General features: G+C 44.2%; 1 protein-coding gene across 1 annotated transcript in view; it reads right to left on the bottom strand.

The window, feature by feature from the left end:
- Positions 1–19,831, bottom strand: part of MED27 (mediator complex subunit 27) — a 115,958-nt gene extending 96,127 nt beyond the window's left edge. The window contains exons 1-2 of the mRNA XM_066610714.1: positions 19,618–19,831; positions 18,053–18,197 (exon numbers count right to left, since the gene is read on the bottom strand). Of these exons, the coding sequence (XP_066466811.1) occupies positions 18,053–18,197; positions 19,618–19,823 (351 nt within the window). The 5' untranslated portion in view covers positions 19,824–19,831. The remainder of the gene's footprint in view (positions 1–18,052; positions 18,198–19,617) is intronic.
- Positions 19,832–23,972: the final 4,141 nt, after the last annotated feature.

Genomic DNA, 23,972 nt, shown 5'->3' on the forward strand with positions numbered 1-23,972 from the left:
TCAGAAGGAGCACTAAACCTGCTTTTCAACCCTCGGGAGGGTGGGGTGGGGGAGAGAACATAAGCACAGTGTATGTTGTTTTGGCTCTGACCTGAAAGTAAAGAACAAAAAACACCAGTTTAAGAAATCTTAGTTCCATCTCCGAAAGAAGCCTACAGACCACCTGCTTGCACTGCATACGTTCCCAAGCACTGAGCATTAATTTTTGCTTTTAATGTTGGCAGACGTATTGCACTGAATGGAACACAAACACCATTTGCTAAGGGAAGTCTCCAATCGTATCTTCGGGCCAACATGCAGCTAGCTGGCTTGTCTTGGATGGGAAGTGACCTTTCAGAGCTCAAGGGAACACAATGGGTCTCTCGGGAAAGGAGCAACACACTGAAACAGGCAGGCGCAGACAACCGGGAAAGGATTCAGAACAGGCACCTCCAATAGGTGGAGCAAGATGAAGGCCGCCAATTCAGAAAGCCGGCCTACATTTGTTGCTGAAAGATGTTCCACCATCCAGGATAAATGAAACAAAGCAGTGTTCAAAAGCATACAGAAACACAATTTGCAGCTGATACAGTGGGGGAGGAGGGGGCAAGGCCCTGGCTGAATCAGGCAATGGTGCAAAAGAAAATAAGTGAACATTCCCCTCAAGGCACCCTGGAACACAAATGTCTTTAGAGGCAGGAATATCTTCCTTTGCCTTCCGGCTGCTAAAGGCACTAAGCAAATGTTTAGGAGATGATTTTTCTTATTCTTAATTCTCTGAAATGGGGAACAGGCTCCTTCTTTGGGTGAAATGTTATCTCATCATAATAGATTTAGACCTCACCTTTCCATTTAACATGTCCAAGGCAGCTTACATTATTAAAAACTACAAAATACGTCCATACATTTTCTAGGCAGAGGTCAAGAGCTCCTTTATCAGCTTCTCTAAGCCAAGAGGAAAAATTCCAACCGAGATTCCTGCAAGCCTTACAGCCCCGCGAGAAAAGTTCCCATCAGGTCAGAAGAGTGGGCAGATATACTGGCAAATGAGCACGGAGGTGAGCAAGGGTCCTAGCTCATTAACTGACAACACAAAGCGGTGACTTTTACACAACAGTAATAAAGGCCATTTGGGTTTTGTTTAAAGAGCAAAATGGGTAACAGCAGGAGTCAGTACTAACATCCCTTTATGTCTTACCAAAACTGTAGAGTCATAGCCTTGCAGTGGAGAAAGAAGAAGCCCTAAAGCAGAAAAGAACTTATTTTTGCCTCCACTGAAAGTCCATAGTAAATATTAAGTCCTTGCTGAATAGGTAGAGCGGTGATTTTCAACCTTTTTCATCCCATGGCACGCTGACAAGGTGCTACAATAGTCAAGGCACCCCATCAGTCTTTTTACCACTGACAAGGCACACCATCCTGCTGTAGGGGGCTCAAATCCCCCAATGACCCCAATAATAAATGACCCTCCCCAAAGCCCTGCGGCGCACCTGCAGGCCACCTGCGGCACACCAGTGTGCCATGGCACAGTGGTTGAAAATGGCGGAGGTCGATGGTAACCCTCAATTATAAACAAGATGCTTGCAAAAATATTCCTCAGTTTCAGGCTTCAGTTTTGACTATACCCTCCACATGAACAGAATTGAAATAGATTAAGTGGAGTAATTACAAGCAGACATATTCACGGGGCTTGGCCTGGCATGACAGCTGCCACTGATGCCCTCCTTCTCAAGAATGCAAATGATTAAGGAAGATTAAATACAGTACCTCCTTTGCTTTAAATACTCTTGATAATGAGCTCCTTTGCCTTCAGAAAAGGGTGTTTCATGTTGGCAGCTGATGGATCTCGTTTTAAATTCTTTTAATTTGAAACAGCACCATCTGTTGTTCGGATCCCCGAGTTCAAGAACAGAGTCAAACTCCAGTCTTGAGGAACTGGGAAGGAGGAGAGACCAGATAGAGATCGGAGCAAAACTCAAGTGACAGAACATACTCCCGCATCATAGTTGTTCAACTGGGTGTTTGTTTTTTTTTTAATTAATTCTTTTTTGTCCCCCCAATTCAGTGGGAAGTGACGGAAACATTAATTTACAAATAATGTGCATCACGGAAACATATTATACGAAGCGGCTAATGGACCCCAAGCAAGGCTGACAGCACAAAGCAAGGACAAAACACTCCAAAAGCAGATGCAACTCAGAAGTCCAACAGGCCTGCATTTATCACCACTGTAAATTACAGATATCTGTAACCTTTCGGGCAGCATTAACACAGCCACAGCATCCTAATGTTACTGTCTTTTCTATTAAAAGCGCAGCTCACTTTCAGGAAACAGCTTTAATGGGAGAAAAAGACATTGTCATGGTTAAAATGTCAAAGTGTTAACGTCAGGGAGAAAAACACAAGCAAAGGGGGGTGATTTGTGCTGTGACAGTACCAGCAGAATTGAGAACATTCATAGGGGATGCGCTGCTCTGATCATACCAGAAAATTCTCTGCAAAACAAGTTATACCTGCTACAGTATTATTAAGAAGGCTTCCCAATTTTTCTCTCCCTTGAGGAAAGAAAAAGAGACGTCTTGCGGTTTTAACGTTGCAGTTGGTACAGCAAGGTCCACGCACAAACTCTGAAGACTAGGAGAGGCTCACTTTGAAAGACTAATCCACAATCCAGCACAGGGTGATACTTGTGTTACAACCAACTGCTCAACCATCAAAGCGCTGAACTGCAAGCTTAGAGTTCTGCAGAACCCTTCACCGTTAGGGTACGCATCACGGGAGGGGAGAGGGAGCAACCCAACAACCTGCACTTTAGAGAGAGAATTCAGGAGGTTTTATACAGTCTTGAATAAGACTCTGATGCTCTATTAATTTCCTGCTTTCCTGTGCAGCCCTCGTGCCCACCAAGCGCCTCAAGAACGGCAATAATAATCCGATGAGAACGCAAAACCTTAAATTCTGGTCACTGCCACAAAAAACTTCTTGCACAGATCTTGAATGATCCCCTAAGACGTAGGCTGCAATCCTATACGCACTTACCTGGGTGTAAGTCCCATTGAACTCAGTGACACTTACTTCTCAGTATACGCTGTTAGGAATACCACCTCTGAACGGCTACCCAAGTGGCCCAAGTTTAATCCCAAGTTTAATCAAGTGGCCCAAGTTAAACCCAAGTCACAAACTGGTGTCTTCATTGGGAGGTGCAAGGGTAAACAGAGTGCCAGCAAGATGCAAGCATCTTGTCTTGAGTGCCCCCTGAGGCATTTGGTGGGCTACAGGAAACTGGACTGGATGGACCCTGGGCCTGATCCAGTAGGACTCTTCTTATGTTCTTACCAGCTAGCCAGTCTCCTTCAGTGCAAGAAGGATCATGTTTACTTGTGCCCTTTAATGTGCCAAATCAATTAGAAATGGTAAATAACTACTGTTAAAGGAAGGCATATCACCAATTGTGGTACAGACATCATTTTATACACTGTTCAGTCATCCAGAAGTGCAGGTTTGCCCTTTAAACTCAGCAGATCAACCAATCAGTTCTGCTGAAGGGGAGGGGGAAAAAATGTGCCTGCACTGTAGCCTGCCCTGTATAAGGTGAATGCAATGCCTGCACCACTTTGTTTGGCTGAAGACGGTACCCAGATTTGTCTCCATTGATTTTACTTGCAAGAAAACTACCACTTCAGAACTGCAGCATCAGCAGATAACTAAAAGGTCAGCTTCTCGCAGAATGAATGCTGTATCAATACTTATTAGGATGTTTTCTGTACAAGGTACAGGAGTGGGACCGAGAGAAGAAGCCTCTAATCCTATTTAATCCTACATCAGCAACAAGTCAGGCTTTTTAGAATGTGGGAAAAGTAGAGGCAGAAGGGAGGGAGAATAAACCTAACAGCCTTCAAAATAGTCTTCTGTGAATACTGGACAATAATATCCTGCCACTGACAGCCAAGATCTTGCAACCTGCGCTGCCCCCATGAGCCACCAAATTGCTATAATGGTTTCTTATAAGAATTCACACCATGCAATCCCCCCAATTAATCCCAAATACCAGCAGTGAGAATTTTATACATCCACTGAATTCTAGAACTACACTGTTTCATGTAGGGGTTGTTTTTTTTTGTTTTTTGTTTTTTTTTGGCTTTGTTTTTTTAAATCCAATGAAGCCTAAGGCAGGCCAAAATACAGGTTTTAAATCTCAACAGGACAAAAGAACACCAAACATTCTCAACAAAACCAAGTGAAAGCACACGGACAGGGTAAGCGAACAGTCGCTCTTAACCTCATGTCAATGATTATCTCCCTTCCCAAAAGAAGCAGTCAAGTCTGATCAGCAAAAGAAATACCCTGCCATAAGTTAGGTATCAATGGATGAGAAATGAACTTGGAAGAGACCATCGTCTTCTTCCGCGTTGGCAAACTGACAGCTTCTACATCAGAGGTGTAAAATTCACTTCATACAGCGGGCCAAATAGCATTCAAGATGCCTGTCAAGGGCCGGAAGTGATGTCATTAAGCAAGAGACGATCTCATTGAGCAGGCGATGACCAGAAATAGCAGTCTTTCTCGCTTAAGAACTCATTAGCTGCAAATGATAGAAGAGAAAACACACATATCTTGACCATATTTTCAAGACATGGGAGGTGCCAATTATCACGTGGGATAATTATCAGCATTATCAGCAGTGACGCCTCTGCACAGCTCAGCAGCTGATGATGGTACAGGAAGAGCCTAAGAGCTGGATAAAGAGTTACCATGAGCTGCATCCACCCCGTATAGAACCTGTGCTCTATAAGTTTCATACAAGAAAGAGAGAGTTTCCCAAATGAAACAGATCTCAGTTAGGCTGCAATCCCATGCACACCGTCCAGGGAGTAAGTGCCACTGAACACAGTGGGACTTACTTCTGAGTAAACATGTACAGGTTTGTGCTGCAAGTGTCGCAAGTGCTATAAAACTTCTCCCTTTATGGAAAAATAGCAGCCACTGCAAACTGAATTTAGATTAAAAACCAGAAAGCAAGCTGTCAAGCACCACGTACAATTTATACATGAAAGAAATGTACTTTATTCAGCAGTTCTTACTGAAATGGTCAGCCAAAAAACAAGTCTAATAAAGCAGCAGCATAACCTTTCAGCAGCAACATAACCTGAAGCCACAGAATGTGGTATTTACTGGTTTCACTGTTGAGGCTGCACTGTCTTTAAGGTTAACACAGGTAAAATGGAGAGCCTCTTATTGACAATTGCCTTCCACAAACAGCCTCAGACTGAAATCTTAGCGAGCAAGCCTGACTCTGGCAATGCATTGTGAATGTAGTTGCAGATTCATTAAAAGCACTGGAGTCCTACCCTCTCACACACATGAAGCAGGAGGTCTGACAGCATCTAGTGAAATAAGGAAAGCATCATCTGTAAAACTGTACTGTACCCACTGAAAACAAAAAGTGTCTGTGCCTTCTTAATTGATCAGTATGAAAGGATGCAGCAGTCTTGTTCTCACCTTTAAGAGAAACAGCTATTTTTTAAAAAACTGCTATTTAAAATGCAGAGTAATTAGAGGGCACACAGGTCACCCAGACACAGGAATTGACTCAACCATTCCTGATCCCTTACAGCCAACTAGATAGGCAGCCCACACATGCTGAAGAGGCACCTCTTCCACAACAAGTGCCTCAGTGCAGGGGGGCTACCCCACTAAAATAGGGATGCACAGAGAGAGAGGGAAGTTTACTCCACCCCTTGCATGCTGTTTTGAAACTGGAAATCGCCATCCTGGAGTGATAATTATGAGGAAATAGCAGCTTCAGTTGTGAACCACCATTGGAAGGGGCTGATTTGCAGCCTCAGGGGGCACCGAGCAGATGCTCCCGCATGTCCTAATCCCGATCAGGGTTGCTTCTACATGCAGGAAAAACGGCACGGGTAGAAATCATGACCTTATAATTGTGCAGTGGTGGGCAATGGCTATTTTCATCCTTAACTACAGGGTTAAGAGGCTGTGTGGAATGCCACATACCTCTCTTTCACAGAGCTATATAAGACCAGAAGGATCCTTTCAAACTAGCTTTGGGGGAAGTCCTCCCGTTCTCCACTTTCTGGTCCTGCCATGAGAGGGATAAAAATGTTGCCCTATGTCACAGGGCTGCTGCCAAGTGATAACACATTCAAAGCACTTTGCATATGTAAACTGCTGTTACTTGGAGCACATGAAATAAGGGTTGGGGAAAAAAAGATGCATGTGAATGCCCTAAATCCCCAACTCCGCCCTGAATCATAACATCAGCACAGTATACAAAGGCATTTCCCTAATTCTTCAGCAGCTCTGCAGGCTGCTTTCTTTCGGAGCTTTTATATTTTTCTGCCAATTTTTAGGCTTCCAGTTATAATTGCTCCACTGCCCATGGGATATTTCAGAGCCTCAACATCATATCCATAACCACAGAGAACTGGAGTGGAGGGACAGGACAAGTCATAACACAGACAACGCTACGTCCTTCATAGTCTCCAAAGAGCAGCAGGACTCTTCCGTTATGAGGAAACTCTAAAAGTTTTTTAAAAGGCAATTGGCGCTTAATTATCCTCAGGTTGAAATCATCAGGGCAGCCCGATTAGAGAAGTTAAATTAATCAAAGGACAGGCTGCACTAGCGAGCAGCAGCCAACACACTGCCACGGAGGCCAACTGTCATCCCTTTGGACACAGAGACAGAAGAGACAAATCAGCGTGCTCCCGCAAGCCTCGGAAAAGCACCGTGATGCTTGTTGCACAAAAGCATCTCGATCGGTGGGACACAAAAGTGTCTACCAAGCTGCAACAATGGTCTCCGTAGCCCAGAATATATTAAGCTCACCAGAAGCCCCTATGAAGCCATTAATGCTGAAATTGGCCCCAGGGAAGGGAAGTTATTTGTATGTGTTTGGACCGCCATTAACCCACCGCCTTTGTACTTAAAGACTGCAGTACAGGTGGGTGCTCTGTCAGATTCCAAAGTATGAGTTTTAACAATAAATAGCCTAGGCACTTTTCCTTCTTTTCCCCCCCTCCTCCATATAAGGACAGCCCCAGATGTTTATACAGCCATCCACATGTCCCAATTAAATGAATGTTTTCAGCGGTTGTCAACCAATGCCACAGTCCTCTTGGTTCTGAAATACCCAGAGACAAGAGCCTCCATTAAGGCGTTTGTCATTGCTGCAGGTAGTTTCCTGCTGGCAATCTCCATTATAATGGCCCTACAGGAGTAAGCTCTGTGCAATTTTCTACAACACCCACCGCGCATCTCAAACCCCTTTGTGTTCAGAGGCTTCTCTCCCCCACCCCATTTTTATAAGCACGTTTCTTTAAGGGCAGGGCTATTTTAAACCATTTAGCCAATTGCCACAAAGCATCTTTACTAAAACATATTAACTATAGTGCAAAGACAGCACATACCAAACCATGGGGTCACCCATGGGACACATCCCTCTAAATCAATCATTATTCCAATAGTAACAGAAAAGTATTTATTACAGTATTTCCACTATGTTAAAATGGGCCTCGAGGTGGCTTCAAAAAGCCAATGATAAAGGACCAAGCAAGTCCAATCAAAACACTGGTTTTTGTTCACATTGCTAAACAGCACCAGCAGCGTAATAAAATGCAGAAAAAAAAAAAAAGCAACAGCTACCAATTAAAAGCTTGATGAAGCCAGAGGTCTTCATTGCCCAGCTAAAGGCCATCAGTGCCAAGTGCTTCTCTCTTGGGAAGGAGGCCCAGAGTCTACTGCAGAGTAAGTCTCCCCCAGCCAACCACACATCCAGCCATGGTGAAACACAATGGGGGCCTCCCCCACTGATCTTAATAAACAGGCAGCTTTGTATGCAAGGTTGCATCCTGCAACAAGGATACAGATTGTATAATGTAACCAGGATCCACACCGTTTACGCCCCCTGCAAAAAATGTCAAAGCACCTTGAATTGTGCCTTGAAACATACTAGTAAACAAGACAACTGTGTCCACAGCAGGATCCCAGGTTCCTCAGCCACTGTATTCAGGACCAGTTGATGCTTTCTATCAATCTTCCAAGGCAGCCCTATATAGCAATCCATACAAGATATCAACAAGGCATGCTTCATTTTCTTCAGACAAAAGAAAATATTTCTTTACTCAGCGTGCGGTCGATCTGTGGAATTCCTTGCCACAGGATGTGGTGATGGAGTCTGGCCTGGATGCCTTTAAAAGGGGATTGGACAAGTTTCTGGAGGAAAAATCCATTACAGGTTACAAGCCATGATGTGTATGTGCAACCTCCTGATTTTAGAAATGGGCTATGTCAGAATGCCAGATGCAAGGGAGGGCACCAGGATGCAGGTCTCTTGTTATCAGGTGTGCTCCCTGGGGTATTTGATGGGGCCGCTGTGAGATACAGGAGGCTGGACTAGATGGGCCTATGGCCTGATCCAGTGGGGCTGTTCTTATGTTCATCCTGGCCAGCTTTAGTGAACACAGTGGGGGCACCAGTTGAAGCTGGGCAAAAGCACTCCTGACCAGAGTCAAAACCTGGACCTCTAGACTGAGAGAAGACCACAGCTCCCCAGATAAGGAGCCTGCACTTTCAAAATGTTTTCTTTTACAGAACAACTGCAGAACTTTTCATCCACCATCCCACCAATTACCAATTGCCACCATCCCAGCAATTACTATCAAGCTGGTGATAAGGATCTACCCTGGAAGAGACATCCTCTTTCCACAACTCCCAAATAATGAATCATAAACAGTGTTGCCTAATTGAGAGTCTCGAAACAGGGACAATTAATATGCATACACCATAAATATTTGCATATCAATGTGCAATTGTTACAACGGCTCTCAGTGTTCCATGTGTTGTTGTTTCTAAATTGCCATATGCCAGTGTGCTGAATTAGCATACATGGAAGCCATACCTTTGAAACTTAATACAGATGGATCCTGGACACACAAGACAAGCTTAAATATTTCCTTCTGAATACAGACAGAAATAAGTTTGGGTTATGTCAGAATGCCAGATGCAAGGGGGGGCACCAGGATGAGGTCTCTTATTATCTGGTGTGCTCCCTGGGGCATTTGGTGGGCTGCTGTGAGATACAGGAAGCTGGACTAGATGGGCCTATGGCCTGATCCAGTGGGGCTGTTCTTATGTTCTTAAACTACAATTCCCAGGAGGCTTTGCAAGTCTTCTTGTTATCTGGTGTGCTCCCTGGGGCATTTGGTGGGCTGCTGTGAGATACAGGAAGCTGGACTAGATGGGCCTATGGCCTGATCCAGCGGGGCTGTTCTTATGTTCTTATGTAAGTTCAAGACTTATGGATCAAGTTTGATCTCATCTTATATTATTTGAACTCATGACGCATAGTTAACAGTCCTGTAGCTGGCAGCAAAGGCCAGGTCCCTAAGTACCCCCCTACATCTCAGGATGAACATGGCAAGAGAATATCAATGTGGCCCCCTCCACTGGCCAGAGAATGGAGCAGCTGCAAGGAGCTCACGCCCCTTCTATGCCTGCAGAGAACTCAGACCTCAGTTGTGCCTTGAGACATACTAGTAAAACAAGGCAGCTGTATCTGCAGCAGGATCCCAGGTTCCTGAGCCACTGCATTCTGGACCAGTTGGCCTTTCTATCAGTCTTGCAAGGCAGCCCTACATAGCAATCCACACAAGACGTCAACAAGTTATGCTTCATCCTGGTCAGATTTGGAGAGAGGTCAGTCAGACAACTAAGGGGATCTTAGGTTGTTTCTTATTATTGCAAGACCACCTGGAGATTTTAATTGTAGGGCAGGACAGAAATATTTAATAAAGTTATGAGAGTTGGTTTGTGTGCCTCCCATGCAGGAAAATGGTGGGGTTCAAATATTTTAAATAAAATGTCAGCTACACCATTTTCTTTCAGTTTCAAACTGCAAAAACATTTCTGGGTTGTTGTTTTTTTTACTACGAGATCTCAGTAGAAAACAGGATAAGGGTTCAAAATACATGCCTAACTGAATCCTGCCTACAAGATCCTAAACGGCCCCATTCAGAAGATCTTCCACAGTAAAGAGAGAAGTGGACATGGTCTCTTCCAAAGGCAGTAAGTTTCACCTGACATCTCAATTTCCAGGCAGCTGAAGACTACTAAGATTTCTTGAAGACGCTTCACACCTAGATGTGTCATGGATCTAAAACTATGTAAGATAAACTTATGAATGAAACCTCTCAACCCACAAACACCCTGAACAACCAAACTAACAAAAACAGAAGAGTTATATAGCAATGCTGAAGGATAAAGACTATGATCTCTTGGCTAGCAAACTGTTTCCAGAAAATACAAGTCCTGTTCCCTTGCTAAAGCAATTGTTTGAACACATGTAGAAATTAATATTAAAATCTGACATCATGCTTTTTCACTACAAGACAGAAAACAAAAGCCACCGTGAGACTATGGACTATCACTATTAAGAATTAATGACATTTTATTGCTACTAAACTCAATATCTGTGTCTAATCAATACTGAAACACCAAAGCAAGTTAACAAGTCTGAAACTCCCCTATAAGCACTTATTGATGTTATTTTTTAGACTTGCAATAGAATGATCTACACAAATAATTCAGAATGAGACAGATAATTTAATAAGCTATGGCAAGTTAGACATAATTACACTCGTTACTGGTAATTATCTGAACTTCATAAAAAAATCCTATATCCTTGGAGGTGATGCGATTTTCCGGCGGAAAAATATCAAGTGGAGTGTGTCAGTTCCTCCAATCCAGGCACAAAACATGGGTCAACACTATTTTGACAACCCTTGTGTTGCTGGCTACCTCCAAATACCACTGAAAGCTTACAACAATGTCAGGGATGCAACTTAGACACACCTTCCACCCAGTTCAGGGAAAACTCTGAGTTCTGGGCAGGCTAACAAAACAAGTCCAAATTTGTGGAACCTCCACAAATGGAGGCTACATGATGAGGTCTGCAGCCAAATCAGGAGAACACTCCCTGCCCTCACTCTAGCATAGTGTGGGGGACTTAAAAAGCAGTAATAAAATGATACCACAAGGCGGCAGACAGCATGGTTAAGAACATAAGAACATAAGAACAGCCCCACTGGATCAGGCCATAGGCCCATCTAGTCCAGCTTCCTGTATCTCACAGCGGCCCACCAAATGCCCCAGGGAGCACACCAGATAACAAGAGACCTCATCCTGGTGCCCTCCCCTACATCTGGCATTCTGACTTAACCCATTTCTAAAATCAGGAGGTTGCGCATACACATCATGGCTTGTACCCCATAATGGATTTTTCCTCCAGAAACTCGTCCAATCCCCTTTTAAAGGCATCTAGGCTAGACGCCAGCACCACATCCTGTGGCAAGGAGTTCCACAGACCGACCACGCGCTGAGTAAAGAAATATTTTCTTTTGTCTGTCCTAACCCGCCCAACACTCAATTTTAGTGGATGTCCCCTGGTTCTGGTATTATGTGAGAGTGTAAAGAGCATCTCCCTATCCACTCTGTCCATCCCCTGCATAATTTTGTATGTCTCAATCATGTCCCCCCTCAAGCGTCTCTTTTCTAGGCTGAAGAGGCCCAAACGCCGTAGCCTTTCCTCATAAGGAAGGTGCCCCAGCCCCGTAATCATCTTAGTCGCTCTCTTTTGCACCTTTTCCATTTCCACTATGTCTTTCTTGAGATGCGGCGACCAGAACTGGACACAATACTCCAGGTGTGGCCTTACCATCGATTTGTACAATGGCATTATAATACTAACCGTTTTGTTCTCAATACCCTTCCTAATGATCCCAAGCATAGAATTGGCCTTCTTCACTGCCGCCGCACATTGCTTGCTGAAACTGCTGAAAGCAGAGCTCCACTTTGGAGCATGCAACATTGAGGGAGAGAGCAATTTTGGTTGAGCCCCTCAACTCAAAGGGGTGGAATTCCTTTATCCCTCTATTCTAAGACTATAAAAGGATGATGCATGTTGGCATCCTTCAGTCTCGGAAGACCATGGTGTCACGCTCTGAATGGTGGCTCTGGAACAGAGTGTCCTCTCCAGTGCGCGAAGCCTGGGTAAAGTAGGTATGGAGGACAGGCTGTTACCCACACACAGGCTGTTACCCATGCAGCAAATCCCCCCTCTCCATGTCGCTGAAATGGTCCAATGGAAAGGCAGAAGCCAATACGGTTGGTTTCAGCGGCGTCGCAGGAGTTGCCAGAACAGGACTGTGTTCAGCCATGAACTGCCTCAGGGACTCCGGCTCCAGATTTTGCCTCAAGGTTGACTCCTGAAGCCTTTTCCATAACTGGATGTAGCCACAAGGCAGTGGAGGTTTGGGATCAGAGTTTTCCTTCTCTCAGATGAGCTGCCTTCCCAGGCTAATGAGTCCCATCTACCCGGTGGCTGTTCAGTCGCCTCTTACGACAAGTACAGCCAAACTGAGAGCCTATTCTTATCCCCAGCCCCTAGGGGGGAAAGGATGATGATGCATCACAAAGGGCTAAAAGGTCCCCATCAGAAGACAGCAGGCAAAAAAGTCTTGGAATGACTCACATGAATTGGGTCAAAAGAGCTCATTTTTGCTATAAAGGACATTCAAAGGACCCATTTGAGACAGGTGTCCTGTTAAAGAAAAAAGGTTCTTAAACAGCTTCGCTCACAAACTATATGGTAAATGGAGAGCTCTACCAGAGGCAATGCAAACTTCTTAACAGGCACAGCCTTAGGCATGAACTGGGGCTAGGACATACAAGTGACACGCCAAGGGCAAAGAGTGGATGAAAATACAAGTAACAGCCAAGAAAAGCACCAGGTATATTTAATAACCCCAAGGAAAATAAAGCAGACGTAATAGCAGGGTGACAATCACCAACTCCTCTGGACTTGGCTAATCTGCTGTTTGGTTAAACAGAATTACAACCCACAGATCTCAGATTTGTCACTAAGCTTTCATGGTCTGCTCTCCATCAAACTGGTACCAGGGTCATTGTGCCATATCTACTTGGTAGACAGGAGCAACATGGTGGTTGGGCACTGAGAAGGCACTCAAGTTTTCCTTGCACAATCAAAATCTAACCTAAACTTCTGCTGCTTACCTGCCACAGGCTGAGTAGACCATGGTAAAGCACACTGTAATGAAGTCACTCATTCCCCTAAACCAGCAATTTTCAACCTTTTCCATCTCATGGCACACTGACAGCAGTAAAATTGTCCAGGCACACCATCGGTTTTATTGACAAGGTACACTGTGGTGCTGGGGGGGGCCTCACTTCCCCCAATCGCCCTACTAATAAGCGACCCTGCACCAAATTCCCACGGCACATCTGCAGACCATTCACGGAACACCAATGTGGCATGGCGCAGTGGTTCAAAATGGCTGCCCTAAACCCTCTAGCAGTCACCCCCAGTATTTCAGTCTAACTTCAGTGCACAAAATGAGGCAACCGTTATTCCAGTATTTTAGCAACAGAAGAATTAGCTCACCCATTCCAACACTGCAGAAGCCCTGCTGTAGAAGTGGGGGTTCATATGAAATCCACATGGGCCTTCTCTATGGGAAAACACTGATGACTAATATGAACGCTCATTTACATGCAGCACAAGGACATTCTTTGATGTTGTCTAGAATGTCTCTCTTTACAACAGCAATCTACAAAAATAGTTGTTTCATGGCAAACCACCCTTTAAGCAACACACAAGCCAACAACAAAGGTACTCTAGATCTAAACACTGGCATGTCTGAACCAACATTTCATGAAGGTAAAATGCACTTCTTTGACTCTTAAAATTCCTTGAATAAAAACCATTTTTTAGAATATATCCTTATTGTATCGGAATACAGAGAAAGGAGAACGGCGCTTCTGTGAAATTAACTTGGCTTCTATTTTAAAACTCTGAAAAATTAGACTTAAACATACAATTTGTGCTCCCATATGTTCAACGACAAGCAATAATTAGCCAACTTTACATAAAACTACTTTACATTTAACATAAAGCAAACATTGTATGGTGGCACACCTTTCCTCTTTAATTTCAAACATTTGCACTTGGGCACAAATATGAACACTTGCTTCTTGGGGGGGGGGGTCATGTGTCTATTTGCAAGTGGCACCAACAGAGAGATTTTCCCGTTCCCCAGCAACGGACATCAGCCAAAAGGCATCTGAACATACAAAGTAGGCTTACGCTGACCAAGTCAAGCCCTTGGTCCAGTATTTCTCAGGCTGTAGATCAGGACCCACTAGATGGCTCGCCAATTGCAGACGGGTCTCCATTTATTTCAAAGTGTTTTAACAAGAACTGTCCTGCTTGTTAAAACAAAAAACATCCTACTAAATAAAAACTTAAGGAAACAGTGTTATTAAACAAGAACTAAGGTAATGGGTGCAGGAGGAGCTGCTATTCAAACATTCTCCTTTCAGTTCAGAACTGTCGCAAGTCACAAGCCTGGTGTTTGTTGTTATTGTTAGAAATGTTTACGGACTGCTTTTCAACAAGGAAAGTTCAAAGTGGCTTACGCAGCAAAACAATAAATGGTCCCCTGTCCAAAGAATAAACGAGATTCAAGAGAGGCATCAACTAACAGCCACTGGATAGATGCTCTGGTGGGGTGAGTAACAGTTGCTCTCCCCCTGCTAAATATAAGAGGATCACCACTTCAAAAGTATCTCATTGCTCCGTTAAGAAGCACCTTCTGATGATCTAGGCTAGTGATTTTCAATCTTTTTCATCTCATGGCACACTGACACGGCACTAAAATTGTCAAGGCACACCGTCCTTTTTTTAACAATTGACAAGGCACATCATGCTGTTGGTGGGGGGCTTACATCGCTCAATGGCCCTACTAATAAATGACCCTCCCCCAAACTCCCACGGCACACCTGCAGACCATTCATGGCACACTAGTGTTCCATGGCACAGTGGTTGAAAATGCATGATCTAGGTGCTAATTGTGATTGGTTATATCTCCATGTAGACTTCCTCATCCTTAGATATCCCCTTTTTCAAACCCTGTCCCAGATCCGCATGTTATCCTCTCTCCGCTGTGTGTTTATTTGTGCTGTCATTAACGCTTGAGCAACCCAGGCAGACAAGGAAAGGGAGATGTCCTGCCTCAGCTCATCAAAAATACAAGATGCTGGCTGCAAAGGGGGTCAAAAATTAAAAATTAAATGCAGGCAGGCAGCGTTTCCACACATCACAGCAGCCCAATTCTCTCCTTGCAGACGATGGGAGCTGACAGTAAAGAGGGTCGTATGTGGTGGGGGGGGAGCGGCTTGGTTTATTCCATATGCTCTTATTCAAAACAGCTGTTGAGGGCAGGGAGAGGCAACCAGACAAAAATGTGCTTGTACACATGCAAGCCCAATGCAAAAAGTGCTGCATCATGCTATGGCATCATAAAACCAGGCAATACTGCAGGCAGTGAGAGAGAGGCCACTGAAGCCGCCTTACGGAGGAAGTCTCAGGTGACACAATTACAGGATCCATCCATGCACCAGCCACTGTGCAAGCAGAGGAGATGACAGCAGGCAGCAGAATTCAAGAGGCAGCATTTGTGGAAGACGGCGTGCTTGGTGAGAACTTAAGTGCTGCGATACCAAACGGCTTATCGCATTCTAGTTACGTGCCCAAGTCAGAGACAGACCTAGTTCACGCAGCCCAAACTACTGCTGAACATCACAGCCGGCAAAGAGCTCTGAGCGTGTGCGCTCCTTCCACCACCACCCCCCTTGGAGTTCCCGCACAGAGTTGCAATCTATCATGGTAAGTTTGATAAGCCTAGGCTCCTCTGGACACAGGAGCCAGAAATTTAATGATGTTTTTGCAAACAAGGATATGAAACCAATTACAACCCGGATGACATGCTGTGTAGACTGGGGGCTGAAGGCCCAGTGCTGCTGCATCCCTCCTTTCCTCTGACCTGCCCCATGCCAGGGCCAAAATCAGCAGACTCCACTGACATCACAAGGACAAAGCCAGGCAGCAAGAGAGTATCTTCAGAAGAATCCCTCCCTTGTAGGTGGAGAACTCCCCAAAAACCTAACCAACAATGTGAAGCCAAGGACTGAGGAGAACTGAAGCAAGGCTCTGACTGAGTTCATCCTACCACAGGCAAGCAGTGGATTAAAACGTAAAAAGAGCACACTAAAAAAAAAAGCAGGAGTTGGATAATACAAGGAGGGAATAATGCAACAAGAAGGCTTATAAAAAATGGTTCGTGAACAGATCTTAGCAAAAAATACAAGCAGACAACCGCACTCGGACAAGCAAAATAATAGCCTGCTGCATCAAAATGCCACAGTTCCCTAACTGTACTTACCCAAGGGATCTCTCAAGCTGGTATAGAACTCTCTGATCCCCAGAGAGCTAGGTGAGAACCCGGCCCCCTCAACTGTGTGTGGTCAAGTCAAAATGCACAACAGCATCTCAGATTGACCTTAGGGAACCTAGACTCAATCAGATCATTTTAGTCCATCATATTGGAAGGTTTACAGCCAGCTGGGCATCCCTTCGTTCCCTCTGGCCCAATCACGTGGACTTGGATTCCCACCGGCCTGGCCTACGCCAATCCCAGCAGATGGGCTCACTTGGACCTATTTTCTCAGGAAAATCCAGAGGACAACATCATGAAATGCATGAAACGTCCTGTCTGTTTGGCCATGCCATCTTTCCGCAAAGGTGCTGATTTCAAAAGTGTCTCAGAAAAGCCTCTCTCTTACTGAACCTGCTGCTGAGGTTTTCCTTAAGGGAAACAGACAGGAGGGAACAAGTGGAGCTCAATCATTGTACAGCTGAAGTAACACCACAAAAGAAGAAGTCAGACTAACAGTCCATTAATACAGCCATTGAACCAACAACTAATACTAACTAGCTAAAGGCATCTTCTCCAGCTAACATTATGGCAAGGCATAAAGGCGCCATTAGATTGCTTTTTCAGCAATAAAGTTTAAATTCTGCTCCACGTTTACATGCTCAGACTTTGAAAACCAGAGGCCTTGGCAGGTAGTCCCTCAGACGTGGTCCACAAACATACGACAGCTGCAAGGCCTACATTCCCCCCTCCCCACCCTGCTTCCTTGCACAGTAATACTTTCAGCAGTCGTATTAAAAACACCTCCGCCGCGTAATCCATTTTTCTGCTGAACTCTTTTTAATGGGTTTCTGCATCCAACCAACAAGTCAGGCATTTGACTCACACGGGTACAAAATGTAGCACATTTTATCCAATCATACACACAATTTAAAACATGTTAGCTATGAATTTCATTAGGCTTCCTCCAGACAACTTATCTGAAGATACTAGAGATTGATAAAGGGCCCCCTTGGAACTCCTAGGATGAAACTTATAGCCTCTGTGCTTGTTTACTCCTATACCAGGGATGCAAGGCAACTTCTCAGTTAATTCCCATCTTGCCACCAGCCTCTGCCAGCCAGTAGCCCTTTAAAGTGTTATGGGAGCATACGGAGAGCTGCCGTAATACAACAGAATTACCCAAGCCATCTTCCATAGCTTTGAACCCTTAGGCAGCCATGTGGCTGACTGAGGGCCAACTGAGGTGGCACTTCTGACAGCAGACTGGTGGGAAGCATCCAACCTCAGCTATCCAACTTGCCTCCATTGTTCCTCCTTCCATTTCCCAAACTGAAAACAGAAGACGGGGTGGAGAAGAGAAAGTGGAAAGGAGAAGAGAGTGGTAGGCAAGAGTGTCTGCTCCAGCCCATCACACTCTTCTCCTCCATACTTTCTCTCTGTTCCATCCTCCCTCTCCCTTTTTCAGTCCAGGAAGGGGGAAGAGGAGAGATTGACACATCACCAGGCCCAAGGGACCACAGCATTTAGTACTTCACAAGCACAAGAGGGTGGACTCCAGACAAATGGGAGAACAGCAGCAGATATAGACATGAGGTGTCTCATACCTTTTGGGATACCACCCAGACAATCCAACTGGAGTGCCAAAGCTCCAGCACCCCTGGAAACAAGACCCACTTTTAAAATGCAAGAAGACCAAGATCTTCACTCCTGCAAGGCTGTATGAATGTCATGATGGACAAAGACACAATTATTGCACTTACTTTGTTTGACCATTTGTAAGCCTGAAGTAGCTGACTGTAGAGAGGTGTTTTGTCTTGCACAGGATCCAAACTCAACAACCCACTATTGTGGAGAGGATGATTCTCAGACGGCTTGCCGACTAGATTACTCAGACGTTCTAGTTCACTGAAACCAAGAACACCACATTTTAACATGTGTATTCAAACACTGTATAACAGTGGGAGAGAGCATTCAATGAATGGCTGTCACTTTCAGATATACCCACTTCTTTTGCAAATCCTGCATGCAGTTTCAAGAACTGCATTGAACTGCAGTTTCAAGAACATGTGCAGCGATGGGTTGGGGAAACAGGAAAACACAATAGACTTTAGAAAACAGAAATGCATCCATAGGAATGGCCATGTAGCAAGTTCATGGTAGAAGCAAGATATGAACCTGGGATGCCTGCCTTCATCCCACCCTGCCTCTTCTACAGTATGCAAAGCACCATGTATACACTGGTGGCACTTCTATTCTACGTAAAGTGCCATGTATGCACTAAGGGCCCTGATACATACAGACACACATTACATGCATATACACATACACATACACACACACAAATATATATACAAATATATGGTAAAGGTTTCCCCTGCACAGTGGTATCAGACTGTGTACACACACACACACATAAATAAATGCACACACACAAAAATTGTTTATTTTAATTATACACACACACAAGCCTGTATGTATGTAAATATGTATGTAAATATGTAAATACGTACGTATGCAAGCACATATGTAAGTACGTACGTATGCAAGTACATAAGTACATAAGACACACACATGTCTGCATGTAATTCTATACATACACACACTGTATACATACATTCATAGGCATCCTTCAGTCTCGGAAGACTGCTATCGCGCTCTGAAAAGTGGCCCTGGAACAGCGTCTTGTGTGGCCGAAAAGGCCGATTCAGGAGTGACAATCCCTTCCACACAAGGAGCAAGTGTAGTCTGTCCCTGGTCTGTCTCCCTGGCTACAGGCCTTCCTTCTTTGCCTCTTTTACACACATGTCATGCATACACACACATACACATAATATACACACACACACGTCATGCATACACACACATAATATATACACACACGTCATGCATACACACATACACATAATATACGCACACGCGTCATGCACACACAATACACGCGCACACACATCATGCATACACACAATACACGCGCACACACATCATGCATACACACAATAAACATGCACACACATGTGTGTATGTATATAATGAAAATAAGCAATCAAGGAGAACAAATTATACACACACACACATATGTGTGTGTATATTATATACATGAATTAAATACATACAGAAACATGTGCGTGTGTAATTAAAACAGGCACTGCTGGTCAACCAGGAAGTGACCAATCGCAGGCTCAGCTAAGCCTGCCTGCCTGCAGCCCACTGTGGGTGCTGGGACTGCAGGCTCTTCGGGGCAGGGAGCTGCCTCCTGCTCTGGGCAAGGGTCACGTGGTTCGAGCGTCCCGTTGCCGGGGCAACCACCCCCGCAGCGCCCCCTCACCCCAAGTCGCGGCTGACGGAGTGGAGGCTCTCCTGGAAGGCGGCGACGAAGCCCCTCTCGCGGCCCTCCAGCGTCTCCTTGCTGCGCCGCCCGTCCTTGAGACAGTCGAAGACGCGCGTGACACTGGAGCGCAGCGCCTGGATGGCCGCGATGGCCTGGGCGAAGGCCTCCAGGTTCACGCCCGCGCTCAACATGCCCTCCGCCATCTCCCCAGGCTGCGCCGCGCGGTCTCCCGGGAGATGTAGTGTGCGGGCCGGGGCGTCGCCAGCCAATGGGAAGGCCGTTCGGCCGCAAAGGTGCTCGGGAGATGTAGTGCGGGGGGAGGCTGATCCTCTGGCCGCAAAGCGCTCTGGGAGATGAAGTACTACGAGGTACTTCGAAGAGGGAGTGGAACGTTGGAAGCTGAGGGGGAAAAAGGCGGGAAAGTTCGTTAGGCGAACGCTGGAAGCTGAGGGGAGGAGGGCGGGGGGCTGAGGGGGCAGTGCCCAAGTGGTCCCCGCTGGTCTTCGAGGACAGCAAGAAAAGTGAATAAAAAAAATAAAATAAAACAAATAAAAGCATTTTAGGGAGCAAAAAAAGAGACACACAAAGTGCACTGCTGAGTGAACAGGGACAAGCTGGCCATAGGTGAATAAATAAATAAATAACATGCTCATACATAAATATATATAACATACACAGACATGTATATAATATACATATACGTACATATATATACACATACATACACATATATAAATGCATAACATATATGTGTATGTATATCTATAAATGTTATATATATATATATATATGTTTATATATACTCATTTAGTCATATATTATGTTATATGTATATACAAAACAAAACAAAATAAAAAATGACTTTCTGTCAAAAAAAAGTCTGTGCATAAATATATATTTCAATTATTTTATTGAATATAAAATATTCATATATATATATTTCAATTATTTATATATTTCAATTATTTCAATATATATTTATATTATATTTATATAATTTCAATATAAATTATATATTTATATATTATTTATATATTTATATATTATTTATATATTTCTATTATTATTATTATTATTATTATTATTATTATTATTAACAACAGTATTTATATACCGCTTTTCAACTAAAAGTTCACAAAGCGGTTTACAGAGAAAAATCAAATAACTTAATGGCTCCCAGTCCCAAAAAGGCTCACAATCTAAAAAGATGCAAAAGAACACCAGCAGACAGCCACTAGAACAGACACTACTGGGGGGAGGTGGGCCAGTTACTCTCCCCCTGCTAAAAAAAGGAGCACCCACTTGGAAAAAGTGCCTCTTACCCAATTAGCAGGGGTATACATACATGTATGTATACATACATATTCCAAACTGCAACAGAACTGTCTGCGTGACTTCCTCTTTGCCGACGATGCAGCTGTCACTGCCCACTCTGCCAAAGATCTCCAGCAGCTCATGGATCGTTTTAGCAAGGCCTGCCAAGATTTTGGACTGACGATCAGCCCGAAGAAGACACAGGTCATGGTTCAGGATGTGGACTCACCTCCCTGCATTACAATCTCTGCGCATGAACTGGAGGTTGTCCATGACTTTGTGTACCTTGCTTGGCTCAACGATCTCCGACACTCTTTCTCTCGATACCGAGCTAAACAAGCGCATCGGTAAAGCAGCTACCACGTTTTCCAGACTCACAAAGAGAGTCTGGTCCAACAAGAAGCTGACGGAACATACCAAGATTCAAGTCTACAGAGCTTGCGTCCTGAGTACACTTCTGTACGGCAGCGAGTCATGGACTCTTCACTCACAACAGGAGAGGAAACTGAGCGCTTTCCACATGCGCTGCCTCCAACGTATTCTCGGCATCACCTGGCAGGACAAAGTTCCAAACAACACAGTCCTGGAACGTGCTGGAATCCCTAGCATGTACGCACTGCTGAAACAGAGACGCCTGCGTTGGCTCGGTCATGTTGTGAGAATGGATGATGGCCGGATCCCAAAGGATCTCCTCTATGGAGAACTCGTGCAAGGAAAGCGCCCTACAGTTAGACCACAGCTGCGATACGAGGACATCTGCAAGAGGGATCTGAAGGCCTTAGGAGTGGACCTCAACAAGTGGGAAACCCTGGCCTCTGAGCCACTTGCTTGGAGGCAGGCTGTGCAGCATGGCCTTTCCCAGTTTGAAGAGACACTTGGCCAACAGTCTGAGGCTAAGAGGCAAAGAAGGAAGGCCCATAGCCAGGGAGACAGACCAGGGACAGACTGCACTTGCTCCCAGTGTGGAAGGGATTGTCACTCCCGAATCGGCCTTTTCAGCCACACTAGACGCTGTTCCAGAACCACCATTCAGAGCGCGATACCAGAGTCTTTCGAGACTGAAGGTTGCCAACATGGAACATGGACATACATATATATACACACACACATACTTCTTGAAAAAGTCAAGAAGTCAAAAACAAGTTTTTGTTTTGTTTATTTTGTTTTTATTTTGACTTTCTGTCAGAAAATGTGTGTCTGTATATAATATACACTGTATATTAGTCTCGGGAGGTGTATATAAGTCTTAGGAGGCTGTATATTATATATACACACACACATACATACACATATATAAATACATAACATATATATATGTATGTATGTGTATATATCTCTATAAACATTTTATGTGTGTGTGTTTGTGTGTGTGTGTGTGTGTGTGTTGATATATACTCATATAGTCATATGTTATAGGTATATATATATAACAAAATAACAAAACAAAATAAAAAATGACTTTCTATCAAAAAGTGTGTGAGTATATATATATTCTCTGTCAAATATATATTTTCTGTCAAAAAGTGTATATAGATACACAAAGTATATATTCAAAGTTGCCGGGTTTGTATATTGGAAAGTTTGTATATATACAAAGTTGTTTGTATATATACAAAGTTGCAAAGTTGTATATATACACACACACACACACACACTTTTTTGACAAAGTCATGGGGCAATGTGACGTAACTTTTAGGGAGCAATCCTAACCCTTCAGGTCAGTGCTTTCCAGCACTGACATAAGGGCAATGCAGCTCTGAGTTAAGGAACAAACATTCCCTTACTTTGATGAGGCCTCCATGAGTGATACCCAACTGCAGGATGCAGCACAAGTCCTATTGGCACCGCTATGCCAGTGCTGGAAAACACTGACATAAGGGGCTAGGCAGTGGCGTAGCTAAGGGGGTCCAGGGGGTAACAGTTGCACCGGGCACCAAGCTTTAGGGGGGCAACAAGCTGAACTTTACACTAGTGACGAGAATTGTGAAAATCTTGGTGTGTATGAATAATACCATCATGTTATAAATCATTGGAAAGATAATTTAATGCAGAATACAATGAAACAAACTGCGTTGGAATATCTGTATTCTATCAAAAGTTATGGCCAATTAAGCAGAAAATGAAAACACAATTGCCTTATGGAACAAAAAGTGGATTTTCTTAACTCAAAACTGACCTATGAGACTGATTGTTCTGACAGCCAGTGACATATTATCATGTTATTGACATGTTGCAATGACATGCTATCATGATACAGCATGAAACCAATCAGGTGTTAATAAGAGTCAGCTCTCATTTCCATGTTTGATAATACAGTTACCCCTGCTAACTGGGTAAAAGGCACTTTTTCAAGTGATGCCCCCCTTATATTTAGCAAGGGGAAAATAACCATCCCTTTTCACCACAGCACAGTGTCTCGAAACTATCAGGGGCACACTTTTTATTTATTTACTTAATTAATTTGATTTTGTCTGGGTGGGTGGGGCTACAAATCTTCTTTAACCCCAGGTAGCAGATAGATGCCTTAGCTATGGCACTGACATGGGGGAGACAGTAGAGCAATTAGGTGGCAAGCTGCTGGGGGGAGGAGGTGGCTTCCTCCTCCCTATTTAAAAAAGCCCAAGTGTGACGTCACTTCCGATTGTGACATCACTTCCAGGGCAACATTTTGAGCTTGTCACTGGGCTACATAATCATTAGCTATGCCACTGGGGCTAGGATTGCACCCTTAGTTGCTTAGAGCAGTGGTTCCCAACCAGGGGTACCTGTCAGGATCTTTAGGGGTATTTGAAAAAGAATTGAATAATGACAGGAAAAGGCAGGTCTATATGAGAATGCCTTGCGGGGCTGCCATTAAAATTCCTTGCAGAGCTAATAGGGGTACAATCTATGGAAATGGGGTGCCAAGAGGTACACAACTAAAAAAATGTTGGGAACCACTGACTGAGAGTGTATGTTAACTCAGATTGAGCTTTTAAGTCTTTGTGCTTGTGCTTGGAGGAACTCTCCTCCTTGAACCTCTTTTATTTTGAATAAAA

This window comes from Tiliqua scincoides, chromosome 16 (genome assembly GCF_035046505.1).
Source record: "Tiliqua scincoides isolate rTilSci1 chromosome 16, rTilSci1.hap2, whole genome shotgun sequence".
NCBI lineage: Eukaryota > Metazoa > Chordata > Lepidosauria > Squamata > Scincidae > Tiliqua > Tiliqua scincoides.